This window comes from Malaclemys terrapin, chromosome 8 (assembly GCF_027887155.1).
Source record: "Malaclemys terrapin pileata isolate rMalTer1 chromosome 8, rMalTer1.hap1, whole genome shotgun sequence".
In the NCBI taxonomy this organism is placed as follows: Eukaryota; Metazoa; Chordata; order Testudines; family Emydidae; genus Malaclemys; species Malaclemys terrapin.
Genome location: NC_071512.1, coordinates 49,520,881 through 49,541,729, shown reverse-complemented (window position 1 = coordinate 49,541,729; position 20,849 = coordinate 49,520,881). Strand labels below are relative to the sequence as shown.

The 20,849-nt window shown below is 47.1% G+C and overlaps 1 protein-coding gene across 1 annotated transcript; it reads right to left on the bottom strand.

Annotated features, from left to right (window-relative positions):
- Positions 1-1,289: 1,289 nt before the first annotated feature.
- MGST3 (microsomal glutathione S-transferase 3) lies at positions 1,290-19,535 on the bottom strand. Its single transcript, XM_054038608.1, has 6 exons — positions 19,423-19,535; positions 8,632-8,755; positions 5,700-5,773; positions 4,796-4,853; positions 3,011-3,083; positions 1,290-1,532 (listed from the first exon to the last, which is right to left on the bottom strand). The coding sequence occupies exons 2-6, from the start codon at positions 8,746-8,748 to the stop codon at positions 1,423-1,425; spliced, it is 432 nt and encodes a 143-aa protein (XP_053894583.1). The 5' UTR covers positions 8,749-8,755; positions 19,423-19,535; the 3' UTR covers positions 1,290-1,422.
- Positions 19,536-20,849: the final 1,314 nt, after the last annotated feature.

Genomic DNA, 20,849 nt, shown 5'->3' with positions numbered 1-20,849 from the left:
TGGGTTTCTGCTACTCCTCCAGAAAGTGACAAGGCCGAATACTCTTAGCATAGTGTTCAGTTCTAGGACACCGGCAAGCTAGTGCTGCACTGGCAGCAATTCAGAGCAGACTGCACCCACCCTTAGAGGGCCTGACTGAGAAAGAATTAAAAAGCTGTGTATGACTCTTAGCTAAACAGGAGTAGGTAAAGGGATTAATACCACCAAGGAGGTATTGAGCATAAGGAACAAAAGGGTGACATTAAGGATAACTGAAGTTTTGCCTGTTGTTGAAAAGTTAAGTGCACAATTCTGAATTGTGGCAGTTTCCACCTCCTGCTTAAAACAGTAGAGGGAAAGACCCAGCAGTACCTGCCTTAGATAATCCAGTACATCCTCCATCTCTGAAATCAAAGTACAGAGGGCCGTTCCAGCAGAGAAACTCCAAGGAGCATCTGAAGGTTAACAATATTATACCGACAGGAGAAGCCTAGATGCAAGGATGGCGCTAGTGCTCTTCCACAGGGCACAGCTGCCTTGGCCCTCACCATCTCCATCTGCATACTTATTCAAAAGATGTAATTTAGAAGTTACTCATATCTGCCTGAAATACAGACTGCAGGGTAAAACACTGACAAGGCCTCACTTGCAAAGACTGCAGCAGTGGTACCAAGGGACAGCTGCTTCTCTGAGAAAAGGGATCACAGGATTCAAGGGGCTGGGGGCTAAGGGCCACCTTTGGAGCAGAGGGGCCAGAATTTCCCACTTCAACTGCTTTGTTCCTTTCCATTGCTCTTAAATGCTCTAATGCTGCTTTAACTGGAGGCAGCAGGATGAGATCTTGGTGATAAGTGTCAGTGATCCTGCTTTTATCTAGTTCAGCTAGCATTGCCTGCAGCAGAGGCTAAGCCCAACCCAGGAACCAAGAACTGGGTAGTGATGCTAGGCCAACACCACTGTGGGCACCAAGTGATGATCCTTGTGCCTGCAGCTCCCTATAGGGAAAGGAAGAAACATCTTCCTGACTGGGACCTGGACACAACTCAACCTTTTCTACTCACCTGCCCAGAGGAGTCACTTGCTGTTGGAGATCAGATGCTCTGAGTGAGCATTCTGTCTGTACAGTCCTAGCACATGGATGGAGATGGAGTAGGAGGCCCAGTTTGACCTCTTATGTGTCAGGTCAGTTTACTGGACTTCTGTATATCCCAGTATATAGAGTACAGGCTTTTTTTCCAATCCCCCCTCTGTATTATTGCCCAGGATTACTATAAAAAGCACTTTTACCCAAGATTTCAAGATGAAAACAATTAATTCCTTTGAATTTTAATTAGGAAAAAACTAGTTAAGTTTATTATCCAAAATCACCTTCTCCCCCCAAAAACCCCAACACTCTACACCTTGGAGATTCTCCAGAAAACTGTGAAGGGGGATGGAGGCTGGCTACTCAGTGGAGACCCACTCGAGGTGCTGGACGGCTGAGTACAAAGTGTTCCCCACCAAGCCGATGAGTGCAGCCGAACCAATGGCCCCTCTGTTTCGCTTTCCAGGGTCTGTAGAAAGGGATGAGAGAGCACAAAGACTGAGCTAGCTCAGCAGCACCACGTTGCTCAGCACTATCCCATGCTACAAGGAGGTTTAATACATGTTTAACAAGGTAGCACTACGGGGCGTGGGGGTGCAGGTCAGGGCCCAGCTTGCTCCAGAGAAACTTTGTTCTCAGCTGCCTAGTTGGTTCATTTTTGAAAGGCAAATCCAAAAGCTTTTATGGAACGTGGCCATTTAAAAGCAAGTGGGTAAGACTGTTGCAGGCTGAAACCTCTATGCTCAGCCCTACAGATCTCTTAAGGTCTAAATCCTGAATTCAGGATTCCAAGCTTCCCCTGCTCCAGTTGGTGTAACTGACACCCCACGGAGCTGCATCATCAGTTACACATGGGGGAACAGAATTTGATGGGTAAATGGATGAGGGAATGACTTTCACATACAGGGTCAGGCTGTATTTCCCATCTGAGTTTGCAGTCTGTCACTGCTTTGGAGGCTTGTGATTTTTTTGTATTTCATTTTACACAAATGCTTTGTTTCTTTAACCCTATCACTTCATGACATGCCACTCAAGCCAGTTGCCCAAAGACCAATGGGGTTCCAGGGCTAGATTGCCAGGCTGTAGCATTCCACCCAGAATACCCCGCAGTGAGGAGACTGGGTCTGTGGGCCGGCACACCTGAATAACTATACTTTGGAGAAAGTGAGCAGCAAATGAGCGACAGGGAATTTTAGCTCTTCTGCTTACTGAATGGTGTCCTACAGATGGAGGTTTAAAGGGCTGTTGTCCTTCTACTGTTCAGTGTTTGCACTGCTTTTTGGGGAATAATCATCTGTTTTCCCCATTATCATCCAAGTACTTATAGAAGCACCAGCACCATATTAGGTAGGTGCTGTAGACACAATTAAATAGTACAGATTTGGTCCAGAAGAGATAGTTGGTCAGGACTTAAAGGACTTGCTCTTTAAGTCAAAGGATGCCACTTGTGTGTGGTGGGAGAAGGTAACAACACACACAAATCAATCTGTCTTTTCCCACTGTGGACAGAGTTTCTTTTCTTAGGAAGGGGGGGGGGACGGGACTTGTGCTGTAGTTCTAATTAGGATACTGTATCTTTGAGACTAACCTGCCTTTGCAAACTTAGAGAAGTGAACAAGGGACCGGGAACTAGAGTTCAGTCTCAGGGCAGAGCAATAGATACCATGGCACTGGGTGCAGCCATATTTAGCTCATCCTATCCCCAGAATAGAGCTCCTTTATACAGAAAGACAAGTGTATGCAGACTCTACAATGCCAAGTCTTTGCAGTCACCCCAACATGTGGGGCAAGGCCACCAGCCTCCCTTCAGTGGTACAGGAAGCCTTATTCACACACCCCCTCCCCCCCACTGACTCACAAGGCAACCTTCCACTGAAGAGGCTAGGTGGTCAACACTGGAGACCCCATGTCTCAACTGGGGCTCATCCTTTCAGTCTAAAGACTCACCTCCTGTGTAATAGCCATAGGCATAGAGGACTCTCCCAATGATCCAGGTGATGCCAAGCCCAACAGCAACGCGCTAGAGAAAAGCAGGAAAGGTTAAGGATTTTGGAGCTGAGAAAAACTTACTATGCTCCTTTGGCCACAGAAACGGGTACTGTGCTTTATAAACAGTGGCTATCAACATGGTAAGGAGTCAGCGTAGAGAAGGAATCTGCGTCTCTAATAATTCCCTCTCGTTAAACTGTGGAGTCCTCACCCAGTCAGCAGCACCAGAAATCAGCCTCCCAGAGGAGCACAGAGTGGCAATGCCATGAAATCTAGCATGTGGTGTGTATCAGTGACACGTTAATACCCTCCGACCCCCATCCCCCCCCCAGGGAGATACAGATGTCACATTATGTCATAAAATTGATCCTGGTGTCAGCGGTCTGTGGCATGTTCCCTCCTTCTTGTCCCCCTCCCAACATCCCCAGTGACCAGCCAGACCCATGGCCCCTTGTATAGTGTAACCCTAATTTACCAGATGGTGGGCGTAAGAGTTTGGTTAACCAGCAACTGTTTTTTTCACTGTGCTCCAGATCTTTCCCCTCATTCAGTGTCCTAAGCACAGTGGAGAGAGCACTACCTGGTGCAGACTTGACAGCATTAAAGGGACTATGGTAATTAGAAGTGGCTAGTCCCTACAGCCACAAGTTGTTCTCTGCTCCAGGCTTGAGCCACCAGGTATGTTAAACAAAACCAACCACTTTTCGTAAGCTTCTGGGGTGGACCCGAGATAGGAACCCAGTAGAATTATCCCTCGCTCGTATATTGCAAGTAATCTCAGCAAATACGAACACACAAGAGTGGCATTTCCCCATTTGCAGACACTGCAAATTTCCAACTAACAGCCTAGTTCCTGCTTCTCAGGCTGTGGTTCCAGTTTGCCAGACCAGGACCTCAGTTCAACCTGCCAGTGCTGCTGCCTCCAGTCCCTCTGCACCAGTGCTTGGCAAAGGATGGCAATTGATTTTTGCAAACAGTTTCAAATCTTGGCAAGTTTTTCATGAAAGTCATCTGGATTTTGGAAGAAAAACCCAAACCTGAATATTCTTCATTCCTTGTCCCCAGCCCTTTTTGCTAGCAGCAGTTAGAAAAAAACATTTTTGGTTTCTCAATGGAAATTTTTCCATGGAGATTTTCATTCTGATAAATGATTTAAAAAAATATTTTTTTTGACAGAACAGTTTTGACCAGTGATCCTGTGCATGCAGCAGCCCACCATGAAGACTGGAGAGGCCTGAGGCTCACTAGGGGTTACAATGCACCCAGGCGAGCTGGAGGCAGCAGCAGCTCCAGTTGGCCCAGCACAGGTACATGGTTCAAGTTGGGAGGCAGCAGCCTAATGTATGACGCGCTACACAGATCAGGAACCTGTCTTACAGAACAGTGTGTTTCAGCTGTGCAAGGTGATTGATGGCTCCCACCAGCACCTCCTGAGCAAGTACAATCATAGATCATAGAATATCAGGGTTGGAAGGGACCTCAGGAGGTCATCTAGTCCAACCCCCTGCTCAAAGCAGGTCCAATCCCCAAAATATTCTTAGCAGGCCAATGCTCAAACCACTGAGCTATCCCTACCCGCCTCTGCACAATGGGGCTAGAGTGGAGCGTGCTGAAGATTGATCAGGCAGACTTTGCCTCCTCAGGAGATCTTAGCATATTCTCCTGCACCCAACATGAAGGAAGGGGAGAGCAGGAACAATCTCTAATCCAATCATTTCAAACCTGGCCAGGGACATGACTCACCGGGTGGTAGACTCCGCCCATGGCTAGAAAGAACAGGAAGGAGGGATAAACTTCCAATCTGAAAACAGAAGACCAAGATTAGCATTTATGACTAAACTCTAAGAAGTTTTTTGTTTCAGTTGTTTTTAAAAAGATCTTTGTGGAAATCTAGACTATCAATCCCTGTCCACCTTCCCCCACACTTCTTAGAATTGGGCAACATATTTTAGGGAACACGGTCAGCCTGTATAGAGACCTAGAGAAAGGGACTGGACTACTCAGAAGAGGCCTCCAAGCCCAGCTTTTAGTTGCCTCTGCAAGAATGCTGTGACAACCACAGTGGTGTCAACACACATTGTGTGCAGAAATGGGTGCACAGACCCTTGGGAATCCTGAAGATCCCAGAGCCACTGCCCAGGATCAGCAACACATTTGTTTATAAGGCCTGAAGTTCCCTTTTAAAGTCATTGCCAAATGCTAAGCCACTGTCTACTAGTGGGGGAATGCGAACACACCAGCCATGCTTGGTTTGAGAGCCAGGTCTCTCTGGGCTGGTGACCAACAGGCCAATCATTCTCTGGGAGAGTCAGGCAGTTGAACAAATGAGCCCATCAAAAGGCAAGGCACGACATACCCCACTAGAAACACACGGCTTAGGATCTGTCCACATGGGCAAACTGCCAGGGCTGTGATATAACACGGTAGTCCCCACGCAGGTGGGGCCAGACCGTGACTGGAAATGAACCCCTGGATGAGGGCCTGTCTCACCTACTATGCATACGCTGCAGCAGAGCCTTACATTTTCTCAGAGCCCGAGCCAGACAGATATAAAGTGTTTAGCAGCAGTAAATGCTACACTCCAGGCATCGAGTACTTAATAACTTAAATCTTCAAGCCAGCACTCCGGACCGTCCATAATACTCACGTGTTCTGATGTGCACGCTGGATGCAGTTGAAGAGATGCCCATGTTCAGGGTCCGTGCTATACATGGTTGGATACTGTTAAAGACAACATAGTGTTAGCAAACACATGGAGCTCTGCGGCCTCTAACAACGTCACTCGCCACTTCCTGCAGGGGCTGTTACTTCCCAGAGCAAGCTGAATCTCTGCTTGTTTGGCAAGACCACCTGACTGCCTTGCGGGGTTTGGAGTCCAAGTTGTGTCATGTTGCCCTCCTTTAAGAATGAGCTGTAGGCTGCACTTCAAACTCCTGGGCACATTGGCTGAACAGTGGCACGAAGTAAACCCTAGCCTCATGTCTCAGTGATCTTGCAAACACTACTAGATGTGACACAAAATGGAGGATCTGTCCCCCTCAGCTGCTACCTTAAGACTATCCTTTGGGACTTTCATCCAGGAGTGTCTACATTGGTTCTAATCCTGCGAAGCTCTCTCTTGCCATCTCCCAGCACTGAATTCATTGCCCATTGCTTCTACTCAGTCTACAACAAATGGGCATGAATGGAGATTCCCTTGCCTATACCGTGCTCACATGAAGCCCTGAGGATGGTCATGCCACATCGCAAAGCTAGCCCATAACGTTAAACAGAACCTCTCAAGTTGTGTGAAGGAACAGCCATCATGCACTGTCGGCAGGGGTGGAACCCAGAATCTGCAGTGTTGCGCCGTTCCCATTTGAACAAGAGGGGTAATTCCACTAGCTGGGAACTGCACTGAACTCTTCCTCTGTGGACCAGCCTCCGGAGAGGTGTGTAACACACTGAACGATGGGCTCCCCATACACAACACATCACCGCCGGTCTTTTATGTTCTGATCCAGATCCCCCTGAACACCCCGTTCTATGCACTCACGTGTGGGGAAAGAGCAGCAGTGGTGCACATAAAACCCAGCAGCCAGATGCTGCTGCAGCCTCTTACACATCCACTGACTTGCCCTCTCTTGGGGATGTTTAAGGGCTATACCAAACAGCTCCTCCACCCCTTCTCAAGTTTCTAGAATCGCACCCTGGAGGAAGTTCCCAACGTGCCAAAGCTGCTTCCAAGCACAGTAGGCTCCACATGCCAATGTCCTGACTCACAGCGGCAGCTGTTAATAGTGGATTCCAAGATGAAGTTTAGTTTGCAAAAGGTCCTCTTTGCTATTGTTCCTCTTAAATGTCTCCCTTGAATTTTATAAGCCCTCCTCACCTTTATTTTTAAATGCTCCTCTAAAATAATCTCACTTTCTCCTGCTCCAAATCCAAACTGGGGTTTTCCCAAAAGCAAGATTTACCCACCTAGTAGCAGGGAAAAGCATAAGTAAATAGGGCAGGGACTATATGGTTATTTGCTTGTCGCAGGTCTCTTAAGTTTCTCTGTTTCAGACACCCTTCAACAGCCCCCCACTCAGTCCCAAGCAACCGATCTGCCACATCGCTAGCTCCACAGATCTAGCTTTGGAGATCAGAGCACAGAAACACCAGCTCCCCACCCACACACACTCACAGAGGCATATTGCCAGGCTAAAGCGTGGGGAAAACCTGTGTTTATGTGCAATGTTCTAAGTTTTAGAGTACCGGAAAGTCTTGGGTTTTGCAGGTGCCTAGGTTGCGGGATGAGGGTGAATAGAGCTAGAAGGTGCTGTAGCAGGGAGGTGGCAGCCTGTGCCTAAGGACAGGTTAGAACACATCAGCAGAGCTAGTCCCATCCTGTCTCCCCTAGCCTGAACTCTCAGCCCGTTGCTGCCAGGTCCTACACTTCGCCTCTCCTGGGGAAAGAAACAAGGGTGCCTAGCAGCAGGAGACCTGGCACAGTGACCAAGAGGGGGAAAGCCTTCAAATGCATCTATGTGGGTACTGGAAGGAGACTGCTGCAACTGGGAGACTGGGGCTGAGTCAACAGCTCTCTTCCACTGATTTCAAATCTTAAGGGTAAGAATACCCACTGTGAGGGTTATTGCAGCACCCCTCTAGGAGGATCATACAAAGGATAAGAGAATAGCTAGCACTGTGGGGGCAAGCTAGCTAGGACTCTGGCCCAGACAATAATGGGGAATCACTGCACAGTTCTGAACTACTTCACCTCACTATTTTCTCCCATTTAAGGACTGGCCTACACTAGAAAATTTTATCGACCCAACTACATTACTCAAGTGTTTGAAAAATCCACACCCCTGAGCAATGTAGTTAAGATGACCTATGTCCCTGTGTAGACAGTGCTAGGTCAATGGAAGAATTCTTCTGTTGACCTAGCTGCCACCTCTCGGGGAGGAGGATTACCTATGCTGATAGGAGAACTCCTCTCATTGGCATAACTAGTGTCTACACTGAAGCGCTGCAGCTGCACTGCTATAGAGTTTCAAGTGTAGACAACCCAAAGAGTCAGTGATGATGTGACTGCTGCTATCTTGGCCAACATACCGAAGACTGAATCAGGGACTCCACAGCTATAAGCATGAGACTCTACAGCTTAAGATGAAGAACCAGGCTCTCCAACTAAGAACTGTAACAGACCCATCAGACAGGGATGTATATGTAATACACATACAGTGACTAGTGGGTTACAACAACGTTTGCTGAGTGGATCACCATCTTGGATATGCTCCTCTGCAGAGAGCTCCTAGGACATGGTGAGGCATAAGGCTAAGAGCCAAATACTGGAGAAGTGCAGTATTCTCATGATATCCCCTACTGCGATGTTCCTTATGTACTAGGATCTAGACAAGACCAGATTCCCGTTCACCAAATTACTCACACAGAATGGGGACTAGTCCACAAAGTCTTGGGTTTCCCCTAATTGCCAGTGCTTCTGCCATACTAAGCCAGCTCATGAGATGCCTGGGCCTCTTTCCTTCAAGATAGCTAGTGGAGGCATTCTTGGTGCCTCAAGGGCAGTACCACCCACACTACAGACTCACCTCCACCTTGTACTTCTTGCGTGCCTTCGCCACATTCACAGCAAGATGCGTTATCATGATAAAGCCGGCAACACCGGTCAGGACCACATAGCCGTATTCCTTGGAGAGAACCACCATCTTGACACTGTTGAGAGGGGAGCGTTTGATTACAATCTCAGGACAGGACTGAGAATCCACAAGAGACTATTAACCCCCACTGGTATGAAAAGTCCGGATTTACTGAACAAGGACCAACGTCCTTCCAGCATGGGGACCTGGCTGCCTGAGGAAAGTGACAAGTCATGGAGCTTTCAACTCTAGACTGCTTGCTGAAATCCAGCCCAAGGAGTTAAGCACTATGTGAAATGAGACAGGGTCTCTATGTCCAGTTCATATTAGGCAAGTATGTACAGCGTAACCTTCACCATCATAACTGTGTCTCCTCACTGACACTTTCAGTTGGGGGGCTTTAGATGGATAGGGCCCTGGGGTCAGAGTGCCCCGTAAGTGGTTCTTTAGATCAAGAGTGGTGCAAGTGGTGATCAAGTGGGTGGTGCATGCAATGAGACAATGGGTTGAAGCTTGCCCCTGTGCCTGGTCTGTGACTGTGGTCTGGTATACACTTCAGTTATATCAGCAGAACCTTTTCACTGAAAAATTTATACTAGTAAAAGCCCTAGTGTGGATTCAGTTATACTGGTATAAAGGTGACATATTGGTATCGTCACCTCCCGTCCCATACAGGAATAGCTATACTGCTATAACTGCATCCACATGGAGGGTCGTTGTTCTGCTTTAAGTGTACTGGTATAATTAGAGCAGTACAACTTTTAGAGTAGACAAGACCAGTGATGGGACAGCTCTCTCTTGAGGGGTCTAGCTGACACATTTTCAATAGCACTAAATTCACTTAATTGTTTAGAATAAGTCTTAATAGCAAATTTTTAAATTCTACTGTTGCAACTGTCCCAAATTCTAGATTAGGGCCCTTGTCCTCCTCCCACTGAAGTCAATGTCAGGACGACTACTGACTTAAATGGGATGGTGTCACATCAGAAGACAACAGATACTGGTGACCTGAGTGGGGAGATGTTACAGGAGGTTTAACCCTAGACAAAGCACTGCAGACGGCCTTCCGGAAGCCCTTTCATCCCAACGCTAGCTGTGGCCAAATGGTCACTGACACTGCACACAGCGTGGGGGCTAGTGGGAGGCAGAGCATAGTTGACAAATGTACCCATGTGAGTGAAAAGGGGAAACCATACTTCAGCCCAGCTAGCCATTGGCAAGCTGAGTAATGTTCTTCCTCCCAGCAGCTAGAGAACAGTGCGAGGGAGCGGGCTCAGATTCACAAGCACACAGCAGGGCTCCAGAAGCATCTAGTCTCTGGTATTTACCAATAGTTGCACATGCAACGCCACTGGCTAACAGGAGAAGACCTTGCAGAGCTGTTAAACACAAACCAAGTCTCCTCATACCCAACCCCTAGCCCTGAAAATGAGCTCTCTCAGTTCAGTTGCCTCTCTCCACCACTGGGACAAGGTTCTCTCCATTTACAGGGTCAAGTCCAACCTAACTGATCCTTTCCATCTGGTGACTCCACTGTGCAGTGAGGCCTCCTATCCTTCACTGCCACAGAACCAGAGCAGTCCTGAAAGAACATGTTACCTTAGGGAACTGGCACCTGCAGCCTACCATGGCTACGCTGCCAACACTCCTGAGCAATGGAACTGAAATTCATAAGGGAGCAGGTTTAGTTTCACACTTACAAGGATAATTATAAACAGCATGGAAAGGAATGAGGTTATCAAGGACAATGGCTTAGACTTTGCACATGAAATCTTGCAGGTAGTTATTTTAAGCATTCATGAGAACATTGAAAATTAAAGCAGATTTAAGGCTGTGAGCACAAGCAGTACCCCTTGTTATTAACAGTTACTTCACTTCATTTAGACTATCGTAAATGATCAGCATTTCACAAACACAACAGGTCAGCAAACTGAGGGTCAATTTTTATTATAAGCTGAATGCAGAACACCAACTACCAGTGGTGATCAGGAGCAGCATTTTTCTGCTCAGATACTCAGGAGGGATACTACCCTCCACCCACAGACTTCGTCTCTGCCTGTCACCTGGGTCACTGGCAGGGGCTTTATTTGGGGCTACCCTGAGAACGTCTCACGGGCCGCTACTACTACAGAACACGACAGCGCCATTACACAAAGGCTTTCACCCACGGAAGCAGACACCCATGCTCCACCGAGGCTGGTTAGCCCACAAGTGAGATTTGAAGCCTTATGATTAGAATTGAAAAGACTTGCACTGCATAAGACCAGCCTGTCTGAATGACTACCTGTCCCAGAGGCTGGAGCTGTGGAGTATAGGCAGAGCACTTCTGAAATGCCCTCTCCTTCCACAGGCACCAGGGCCATACTGCATGTAGCACTCTTAGGGTTTGTCTACACTACCACGCGGGGTCGATCTAAGATACGCAACTTCAGCTACGTGAATAGCGTAGCTGAAGTCTAATAAATTTGTTAGTCTCTAAGGTGCCACAAGTACTCCTGTTGTTCTTTTTGTAGCTGAAGTCGACGTACTTAGATCTACAGAGGGTCCTGTGGCACCTTTAAGACTAATAGAAGTATTGGGAGCATAAGCTTTCGTGGGTAAGAACCTCACTTCTTCAGATGCAAGTAATGGAAATCTCCAGAGGCAGATATAAATCAGTATGGAGATAAGGAGGTTAGTTCAATCAGGGAGGGTGAGGTGCTCTGCTAGCAGTTGAGGTGTGAACACCAAGGGAGGAGAAACTGCTTCTGTAGTTGGATAGCCATTCACAGTCTTTGTTTAATCCTGATCTGATGGTGTCAAATTTGCAAATGAACTGGAGCTCAGCAGTTTCTCTTTGGAGTCTGGTCCTGAAGTTTTTTTTGCTGTAAGTTGGCATCGAGGTGGGCACCTCACCCTCCCTGATTGAACTAACCTCGTTATCTCCATATTGATTGATACCTGCCTCTGGAGATTTCCATTACTTGCATCTGAAGAAGTGAGGTTCTTACCCACGAAAGCTTATGCTCCCAATATTTCTATTAGTCTTAAAGGTGCCACAGGACCCTCTGTTGCTTTTTACAGATTCAGACTAACACGGCTACCCCTCTGGTACTTAGATCTACTTACCCTGGTGTCCTCATTTTGGTAAGTCGACAGCTGACGCTCTCCCATCAACTCCGCTTGCGCTCCTCGTTCTGGCGGAGTACCGGAGTCGACAGGAGCGCACTCAGCTGTCAATTTATTGGGGCTATACTAGATGTGATAATCAACCCCCACTGGATCAATCGCTGCCTGCTGATCTGGTGCGTAGTGTAGACAAGCCCTTAGAAGAGATTCCAGAGGTTTCACTTGTGTTAATTGAGGGGTGCTTTATTGGCTGTGTTGGAGGAGCCCTGCTCCCATTTTTGTACCAGCTTTGGCTCAGTGAAACACCCAAATAAGTTACTAGTTAAGAATACTGTTTAAAGGGGAGTCACTTCTCAAACCTGCTAGGATCATCTGGGTATCTTTCACATTATCAGTGCCCTGCTATCGCAAAGGTGTTGGGCACAGGCGACGCCTCAGTTTCTCCTATTCCCTGCCCGTTTCACACAACAGTTTAGTCTCCTGATGGACTAAAGTGCTTTGGTTTCACTATTGTCATTGTGCTTAACACAGGGGTATTTGGATGTAGTTTAAGGCCTGTGATATTCAGGTCAGACTAAATGATTTAATGGCCCCTTCTATGAAACGATGAACCCACCACCTTGGGGCAGCATCCCTTCACGTTTCTGTAAAGTCAAAATTACCATCTCAATTTCAGCTCTATACTAAGACTCATTCATACAGGGCCCTTCACTAGAAAAGGGTCAGAGTCCAACAATCAAATGCAGCACCCCGACTAAGGAACTTTTAAAACTTATATTGGAAGATTAAAGCCCACTCAACTTTCCAAATAGCTAACTAGATAGATCACAGGGCCTTGTGAAGCCAAACGACTCCCACTGAAGCCAGTGGGGCCATGTCTACGCTAGGGAATTTTACAGAAGAATTCCTGCTTGTTCCAACACTGGTTCAGCTGAACTGGTGTTAAGCACCATCATAAGCCCTAGTGTAGACAAGATTGCACTGTTTTTACCAATGTCAAACCTGCTGACTGGGTAAAAATGGGTCTGGCTGCAGAGGCTTGTGTTTACACTATCGCTTCTTCATCTGAACTGGTAGGATATATATTTTGTAAGGCTCCCCCTAAACAATGCTTCTGAATCTTTCCATTTATTTTAGTGGAAGTTGGTCGGGGCCCCATAGTTGGTCATTTGTATGTTCCCACTTGCAAGTATTCAGAGCAGAGGCTAACAACATTATAAGTCAATAATATACTTTAAAATCATAACAGGAGTGCACAAAGATTTTTTTAAAGTTAGAATGGTATGGTCCAGGTAATCAGGTTTTATTAAAAAAAACATGTACAACAGCATTCTGCACTGATTATCTCCAAACACAGATTGGAAACATAGAACAAAAATCACAGAAATTGCTAGGAATAAAGGCATAACGTCTCCACATTAGGATTACTAGGCAGACACTGATGCGAACAGTTCACCAATATAGAGCAGTCTGGAACATCTGTAAACTGGGTGCGATCAAACAACATGCATTTTTATAGCCAAGTGCAAAGGCAGACATTTAAAAACAAAGAATGTAGGTAACACTTACAAGAAAGCACTGATTCTGAAAAGGACATGGGGATCATTGTAGCTACCAAACTGAATATGAGCTCTGAGAGCAATAGGGTGGCTAAGAAGGGCTAAACTGATACCTGCATGTATAAACAAGGGGATATACTGAATAGAGCGGGGGGGGGGGGGTGATATTATGTCTGTATAAGACTCTGGTCAGAACATTACTGGAATACTTTGTCCAGTTCTGGTGTCCATACTTTAAAAAAATGTTGGAAACTTGGAGACAATGCAGAGAAGAGCTACAAAAAATTATTCTAGCTCTGGAGAACACAGAGATTGATTTAGCTTATCAAAGAGAAGGTTAAAAAGTAACTTGATCCTGGTCTGTAAACCCCTGCACAGAATGAAATCAGATACTAGAGAGCTCTTTACTCTAGCAGGCAAAGGCCCAGCGAGTTCCAATGACTGGAAGTTGAAGTTAGATGTATATTCAAATTGGAAATGAGATGCAACATTTTAAACAGTGAGGGTGTAGTAGAGTGGTCATCAAGGGATTAATTGGGTTACTCAAAATATTATGGGTTGGAGCCATGCTCCACCCCTCCCTTACTTCCTATTTAGTGTGCCCCCCTCCTATTTGCATGTAGTTGAATATAGCAGTACTTTCCAAGCCTGAAATACTGTAAGTAAAATGTGTTTCTTGTGCACTAAGCAATTCCTTTAAAGAAGGAGGTAATTAACCAGTGGAACAATTTACCAAAAGAAAGGGTATATTGCTCATCACTTTGAGTCTTTAGGTCAAGACCAGATGTCCAAGAACACATAGAGAAATCCATAAGTTACTGATCTCAATACCACTCTCTTATGTGGTAGGAAAGAATAATACACTGCAGGAATGACTAGGTGAAATTCTAGGACCTGTGTTATGCAGAAGGCCAGGCTAGATGATAATTGTAGTGCCTTTGGGCCTGGATCTGTGAATCTATAATTTTGCAATATCAAAGACACTGGAAGTCAGTTTTATTTCATAACAAAATCAAAACACATATGAAGAAGATGAGATCAAAGGTAGCCAACTTTAAAAACTGCATATTTAAGAGTATCATCAAATGAAAAACAGTAAGGAAATGGAAACATGCTTCCAGACTTCAAAGATAGTAGAAAAAAAAATAATGAGAAAGTTAGTTGTAAGCATGTCACTGAGTATGTTACAAAAACAACAAGGAGTCTGGTGGCACCTTAAAGACTAACAGATTTATTTGGGCATAAGCTTTCGTGGGTAAAAACTTCACTTCTTCAGATGAGTATGGTACAGGCGCATTGCTCACTAAACACACGTTAACCAGATAAATAGTCAAAAGGAATGACTAAGCAAGGAGTAAAAAAGTGTTCTAAGGAAGAGTCTGCAGACAACATCTGAAGACAAGTGTGGGAATACTGATAGCAACATAGAGACACTTTCACCTGATGCATGGAGTCTTACCTCTGCTTCACAGTGGCATAAGTCCATAGGTCACAAGAGAGTCAATGACCTTGGCATTGTAACACTGCTATAGACGTTGCAAGTCTGGCTTTTCATCCTGACTCAGCGTTGCTGGAATAATTCTGCTAACTGAGCCAGGACTGAAGGAAACTTTGATAGGTTACCTCTGTGCACAGTCAATCATCAGTTTAGCAGTAATAGAATCTTAATTACAGTGCAGTGAGCCAACTGATAACTTTTACAAACAGATGGCATAGAACTACTCGGGGTTGAGTTAGCTGGAATGTTCATGTTCAGTTGTAGCAAAGGCCAACACAATCATAGGTTATATCAAAGTCGATATTATAACAAACATCATATGCTTGTACAAGACTACAAGGAGGTCACACCCAAGTACAGTAAAAGCAGGCAAAGGAATTCAACAGGACTCAACTTGAGTCTTATTTTTATGACTTGCAGATACATTGTGTATTACAGCACCCTTTGACCCCAACCACAAAGACTCTGCTAACAAACTGAATGACGTGGGTCATGAGGCTGAATTCATTCCCCCTGAATTGCAAGTACTTAGGGCTTATCTACACAAAGAAGTTCTTCCAGAATAAGGTAAAGCGTGAATTTAAAAGCAACAACTATTCCAGACTAGTCAGCATGAGGAGTTATTCCAGAAGAGCTATAGCAGAATAGTTATTCTAGAATAGCCACGGCCAGTCAATTTCCCCAAGTAGATAAGACCTTAGAGACTTGAGACAACTTGAGCTCAAAGGATTGAAGAGGATGCAGACCACTACATATTCCAAGACTCAAAAGCCTGTAGCAGCTCAGCAGGCAACTAATAGTAATGAATAAAGAAACACACTCAATCTACATTGTAATTAGTAATAACACATATTAGTTATCTAGACTGTAAACTCCTTGAGACAGAGCCTGAAGTTTGTCTGCACGTTTCTCAGCAAAGTGCACAGTGCGCTACTACTGGTGCTTTACAACCAGTTAAATATTTTGTCTCTCTAGGACCAACCCAGTAAAAAAATCTCACAGCACTTTACAAGCATTAATGAATTCACATTAAACATTTCATTAGCTTGGAGATAAGATTATTCAAGACCATTTCCTTTCAACACCATCACTACAAACCAAGGGGATCACTAGTTAAGGCCACAAGTATCCAGAGCAAACTCAGTGCACATGTATTACCAACTATACTTCACGTAACCCTCATAGGCTGTCAGCTTCACAACAGTCTCTAGCTTCCAACACATGGCCACCTACCATACCTGATTAACACTCACATGCACAGCCTTCATTTCAGATGGGAAGGAATCATGCATTTGACTGAGGCATTTTCCTTCCAGGTAATAACAACACATTAAAAATGTTTGGATTGAGAGATATTGGAGAAGGAGGCTTGAGGGTCAGTTGTCCAGGCTGGAAGACTTGATGCCTGGAGAACTAAGGAAACGGTGAAATCACAAGCGCTGAGAGTGAAAGCTGAGTAATTTCAATAAGAAATCAAGATGGTTCAGAAGCCACTGGTTGATTTATTTTTGTTAAGTCCTATTTAACTTGAATGACTAACATTTTTAATAAAGGAAGGCTTTGTAATAGCCAGCACCTCTACAGATTCTTTTAAAGTGTTAGGGCTCAATAACTGTCCTGGAGTTACGCTCTAAAACCATGGTAGATCACACTCAACATTCCTGATATTTCTATGGTAAAACAAGCAGTACATTTTAGAAACAAACCCCAACACATTCTTCAAGCCTTCTTTATATATCATAAGTAGCAAAAAAGAAAGCGGGGGGGGGGGGAGGAGGAAGAGCACAAGCTCAATTTAATAAATGTCCATTGCAGGTCACCTTTAAGAAAGCTCCATGCATGCAGCTTTGGTTATCATTTAGGGTATGTCTATGCTACAAAAAAAACACACAAAACCAAACACGGCAGCGAGTTTCAGAGCCCGGGTCAACTGACTGGGGCTCACATTACAGAACTAAAAACAGCAGTGTAGATGTTCCCACTTGGGCTGGAACGCTGGCCTCTGAAACCTGGTGATGAGGAGGAGAGGCTCTCAGAGTTAAGGCTTCCAGACTTCACTCCAAATGGGAATGTGTACACTGTTATTTTTAGCCCCACAGCATGAGCCCAAGTCAACTGACTCAGGCTCTGAGACTTGCTGCCGTGGTTTTTTACTATGTAGACATACCCTCAAATTGAAGCCAATACAGACAGGGTATTCCCAGAACCATGCAGATCCTGACACAGAATGGCCTTGTAAATCTAGCGATAGATACAGGAATTAGGGCTAGTCTACACTTGCAGCGCTTTAACGTGACTTGTGTGGTCGTGGCGCAGCACGGGGAGATAGCTCTCCCAGCGCTCTAAAAAAACCCACCGCCACGAGGGGCGCAGCTCCCAGCGCTGGAGCACTGTCTACACTGGTGCTTTACAGCGCTGAAACTTGCTGCGCTAAGGGGGGGGTGTTTTTTCACATCCTTGAGAGAGAAAGTTGCAGCACTGTAAATTGCCAGTGTAGACAAGCCCAAAAGCTTCAACCAAAAAACTTCAAAGAGAAACTGCAGAGCTACAATTTATTTACAAATTTAACACCATTAATTTGGGCTTGAATAAGGACTGGGAGTGGCTGGCTCACTCAAAAGCAATTTTTCCTCTCTTGGTATTGACACCTCCTCATCAATTATTGGGAATGGACAACATCCAACCTGATTGAATTGGCCCTGTCAACACTGGTTCTCCACTTGTAAGGTAACTCCCTTCTCTTCATGTGTCAGTATATTTATGCCTGCATCTGTAATTTTCACTCCATGCATCTGAAGAAATGGGTGTTTTACCCACAAAAGCTTATGCCTAAATAAATCTGTTAGCCTTTAAGGTGCCACTGGACTTCTCGTTGTTTCTGTGGATACAGACTAACATGGCTACCCCTCTGATACTTGACACCATCCTAGCTGGGAAGCCTGAAAAGTTAGCTTTGTTTTGATTCTCAGGATGGACGTTCTTATATATCTGAATACTCCACTCCTTGTTAGCAATGTTCTAGTTCATAGGAACAAGAAGTTAGATGAACTCAGAGTGTATGCCATGCCCACAACAAATCCAGTTCTCAGGGGTTTCTTGCAAGTAGGTCATCAAACAGAGATACTGGGATTAACAATCTTGCAGGCCTTTCTTCTTATATTGTGTACATTTCAGGGTAGGTTCAAATTTGAGCTAATCAGTTTTGACAGCATCTCCTTCACTTGCAAGATCTGTGCAATAACCAATGCCTCAGATTAAAGCACAAACAGGTCTGAAATGAAAAAGGTTCTGTCTGCAGCAAGTGGGACAAAAGGAGACAGACAACAGGATTCACAATTTGCACAGAAAAGTGACATCTATCCCCCACCCTTGAGCAACCCCTCCATTGTTTCTGTGCCGCATTGATACTGTGAAAGGAGATATAATGGAAACCTCAGTCAGTGATGGGATTTTAAAATACATCTTCTGGCTCCCTATTGGGTGTCCTCCCCCAGTTATCTGATGGGAGAGGACTGGCCCAGAAACTCAGGCCAGATCTAATCAGTAGAGTATTGTGTGATCCACTCTGACAAAGAAAAGTGACCCCTAGATTGCTCTAGGGCTGTGGAACAGGAAACTGACCAGGCACTGGTTTGTGTGAGCACTGGGCTTAGGAGTGGCTTGCAGGTGAAATGGGAGGAAGTGGCCCTACAGAGGCAACAGGGAGACAGGTACCTTGGCAGCCGGAAGCCGCAGGGGCCAGTGAGCCCAGCAGAGCTGTGGCAGGAGGACCCAGAGCAGACAGGGAAGTCACCAAGAAGTGATGGCAGGCTAGGCAGGGACCAGTACAGCCTGCAGGAAGAGCCCACAGGCTTCACAGGGTACCAGGAATGAAAGAAGCTACACACTAGTGAAGTGCAGGGGAAACAGCCAGCCTGGGGAAGCCCAGCAAGAAGCAGCAGTGTGCAGGGCATGAGCCTACACACAGACCTCTTGGGGAGTGCCATTAAGTGGAACAGCAGCTGGGGCAGAGGGCACAGGGACACTGACAGAGTTAAACCAGGAGGAAGAGGACCGGCAACATCCCCTGGGCCAGCACACTGAAGGGCCAAAGACAACTTTAACCTCCAAAAGAGAATGACTTTGACTTTACACAACACCCCAGCTACTAGGTCTAGAGATCCTAGGGCCTGGAAGATTATCCGTGTCCCCGCACCCCCCGGCCTATACCCAGAGTTTGGGGGCAAGGGCCCCATGGCCTTTCCTCCCACCTGGAAGTGGGGGTGCCCGAAGGCGCAGAGCCGCGGGGAAGGGGGCTGCTTGGGGGCACAGAGCGGGGGGGGAAGAGGGGCTGCGGGGGGGGGGGGAGGGAGTGGGGCTGCTTAGGGGCACAGAGCCGGCTGGGGGAGAGGCTGCCCGAGGGCGCAGAGGCGCGGGGAAAGGGGGCTGCCCCGGGGGCGGGTGGGGGCTGCTGTCCCGTGCCTGCCGGCCCGCCCCCAAGGTCACAGAGGCGGGCACATGGGCTGGGCTGCCCACCGCAGGCCGAGGCGCCAGGCCCGAGGGTGGCTCCCAGCTGGCGAAGGAGTCGCCCGGACTCACCCGCTGCCTTTGTCGCGCGGACACGATGCCGGGAGGTGGGGGCAGCCCGGGCCCGGCCAAGGACGGTCTGAGCCAGAGCCGTGTCTGGACCCGCCCCGGGCTCCGCCGAGCCACCGCCCCGAGGGCGGGCCCGCAGCGCCGCGCACACCCGCCCCCTGGCCCTCAGCCCGCCCCACCCCGCCGTCGCCGTAGGGAGACTCTGGGCGCTGCGGCCTCCCAACTCCGCGTTACGCAGAATCCTCACAGCGTCCCCATAACCACCGTGACATCCCACAACACCCCTTCTGACCGGGGGACACACCCCGCCCCCATAATCACTGTGATACCCACAACACCCCCTCTGCCTAGGGGGACTCACTGCACCCCCATAATCACCATGACACCCCACAACACCCTCTCTGATGGGGGGACAACACACAGCACACCCATAATCACTGTGACACCACAGCACACATACACAACACCCTATGTAATCATTAGAATCATGGAAAATTAGGGTTAGAAGAGACCTCAGGAGGCGGGGCAGCCCACAACATTTTGGCATCTGAGGCGGGCAGCTCAAATGATGCCCCCATGCCCCCTCGCTTGGGCCAAAACTTTGAAAAGTCTCAATTCTGCCTTCTTCCTGTTCTCCTCTCATGGTACTGTTCTGCTACCTACCCCAATAAAAGAGAACTAACAACTTAAAATGCCTTGTTCAAAAATGTTAAGTAGCACTTAACTTTCAAACGCCTGAACAGCAAATGTAACTTTTCTTGTCTGCATAGTAAACACAGTACCGTAGCTAGGGGGGAGCAGGGCAGCGGCCGCTCCCCCACCGAGCACAAGTGGCACCTTTTAAATTTTTTACTCACCTGGCGGCGCTCTGGGTCTTTGGCGGTACTTTGGCGGCGGGCCCTTCACTAGCTCCGGGTGTTTTCGGCGGCACTGAAGGACCCGCCACCGAAATGCCGCTGAAGACCTGTGGAGTGAGTGAAGGTCATGCCGCCAAAGACCCGGAGCGCTGCCCCGTCAGTAAAAGCGCCGCCAAGTGAGTAAAAGCGCGGCAGCAGGTGGTGCCTTTTTTTCCCCGCTCCCCCTGTTCCCTCCACCTGGCTACGCCACTGAGTAAACACTGGCATTTTTATCTGTTTGAATAATCAAAGTGGTGCTTTCCGTGCCTTCTTGGTTGCAAAGATTTGAACTAGGGTTACCATCCGTCCAGGTTTCCCCGGACATGTCCGGCTTTTTCAGCCTTAAATGGCTGTCCGGGGGGGATTTCTAATGAAGTAGAAATGTCCGGGATTTCCCCCTTCCCCTCCTGCGGAGTGCGGCACGGCTGGTTGGACGCCTGGCCTGATTGAAAGCCGCTCGCAGCCACTAGGGCCTCTAGCAGCCAGAGTCCCTGCCCCTCCCCCGCTCCCTCCTCCCCCACAGAGCAGCGCGGA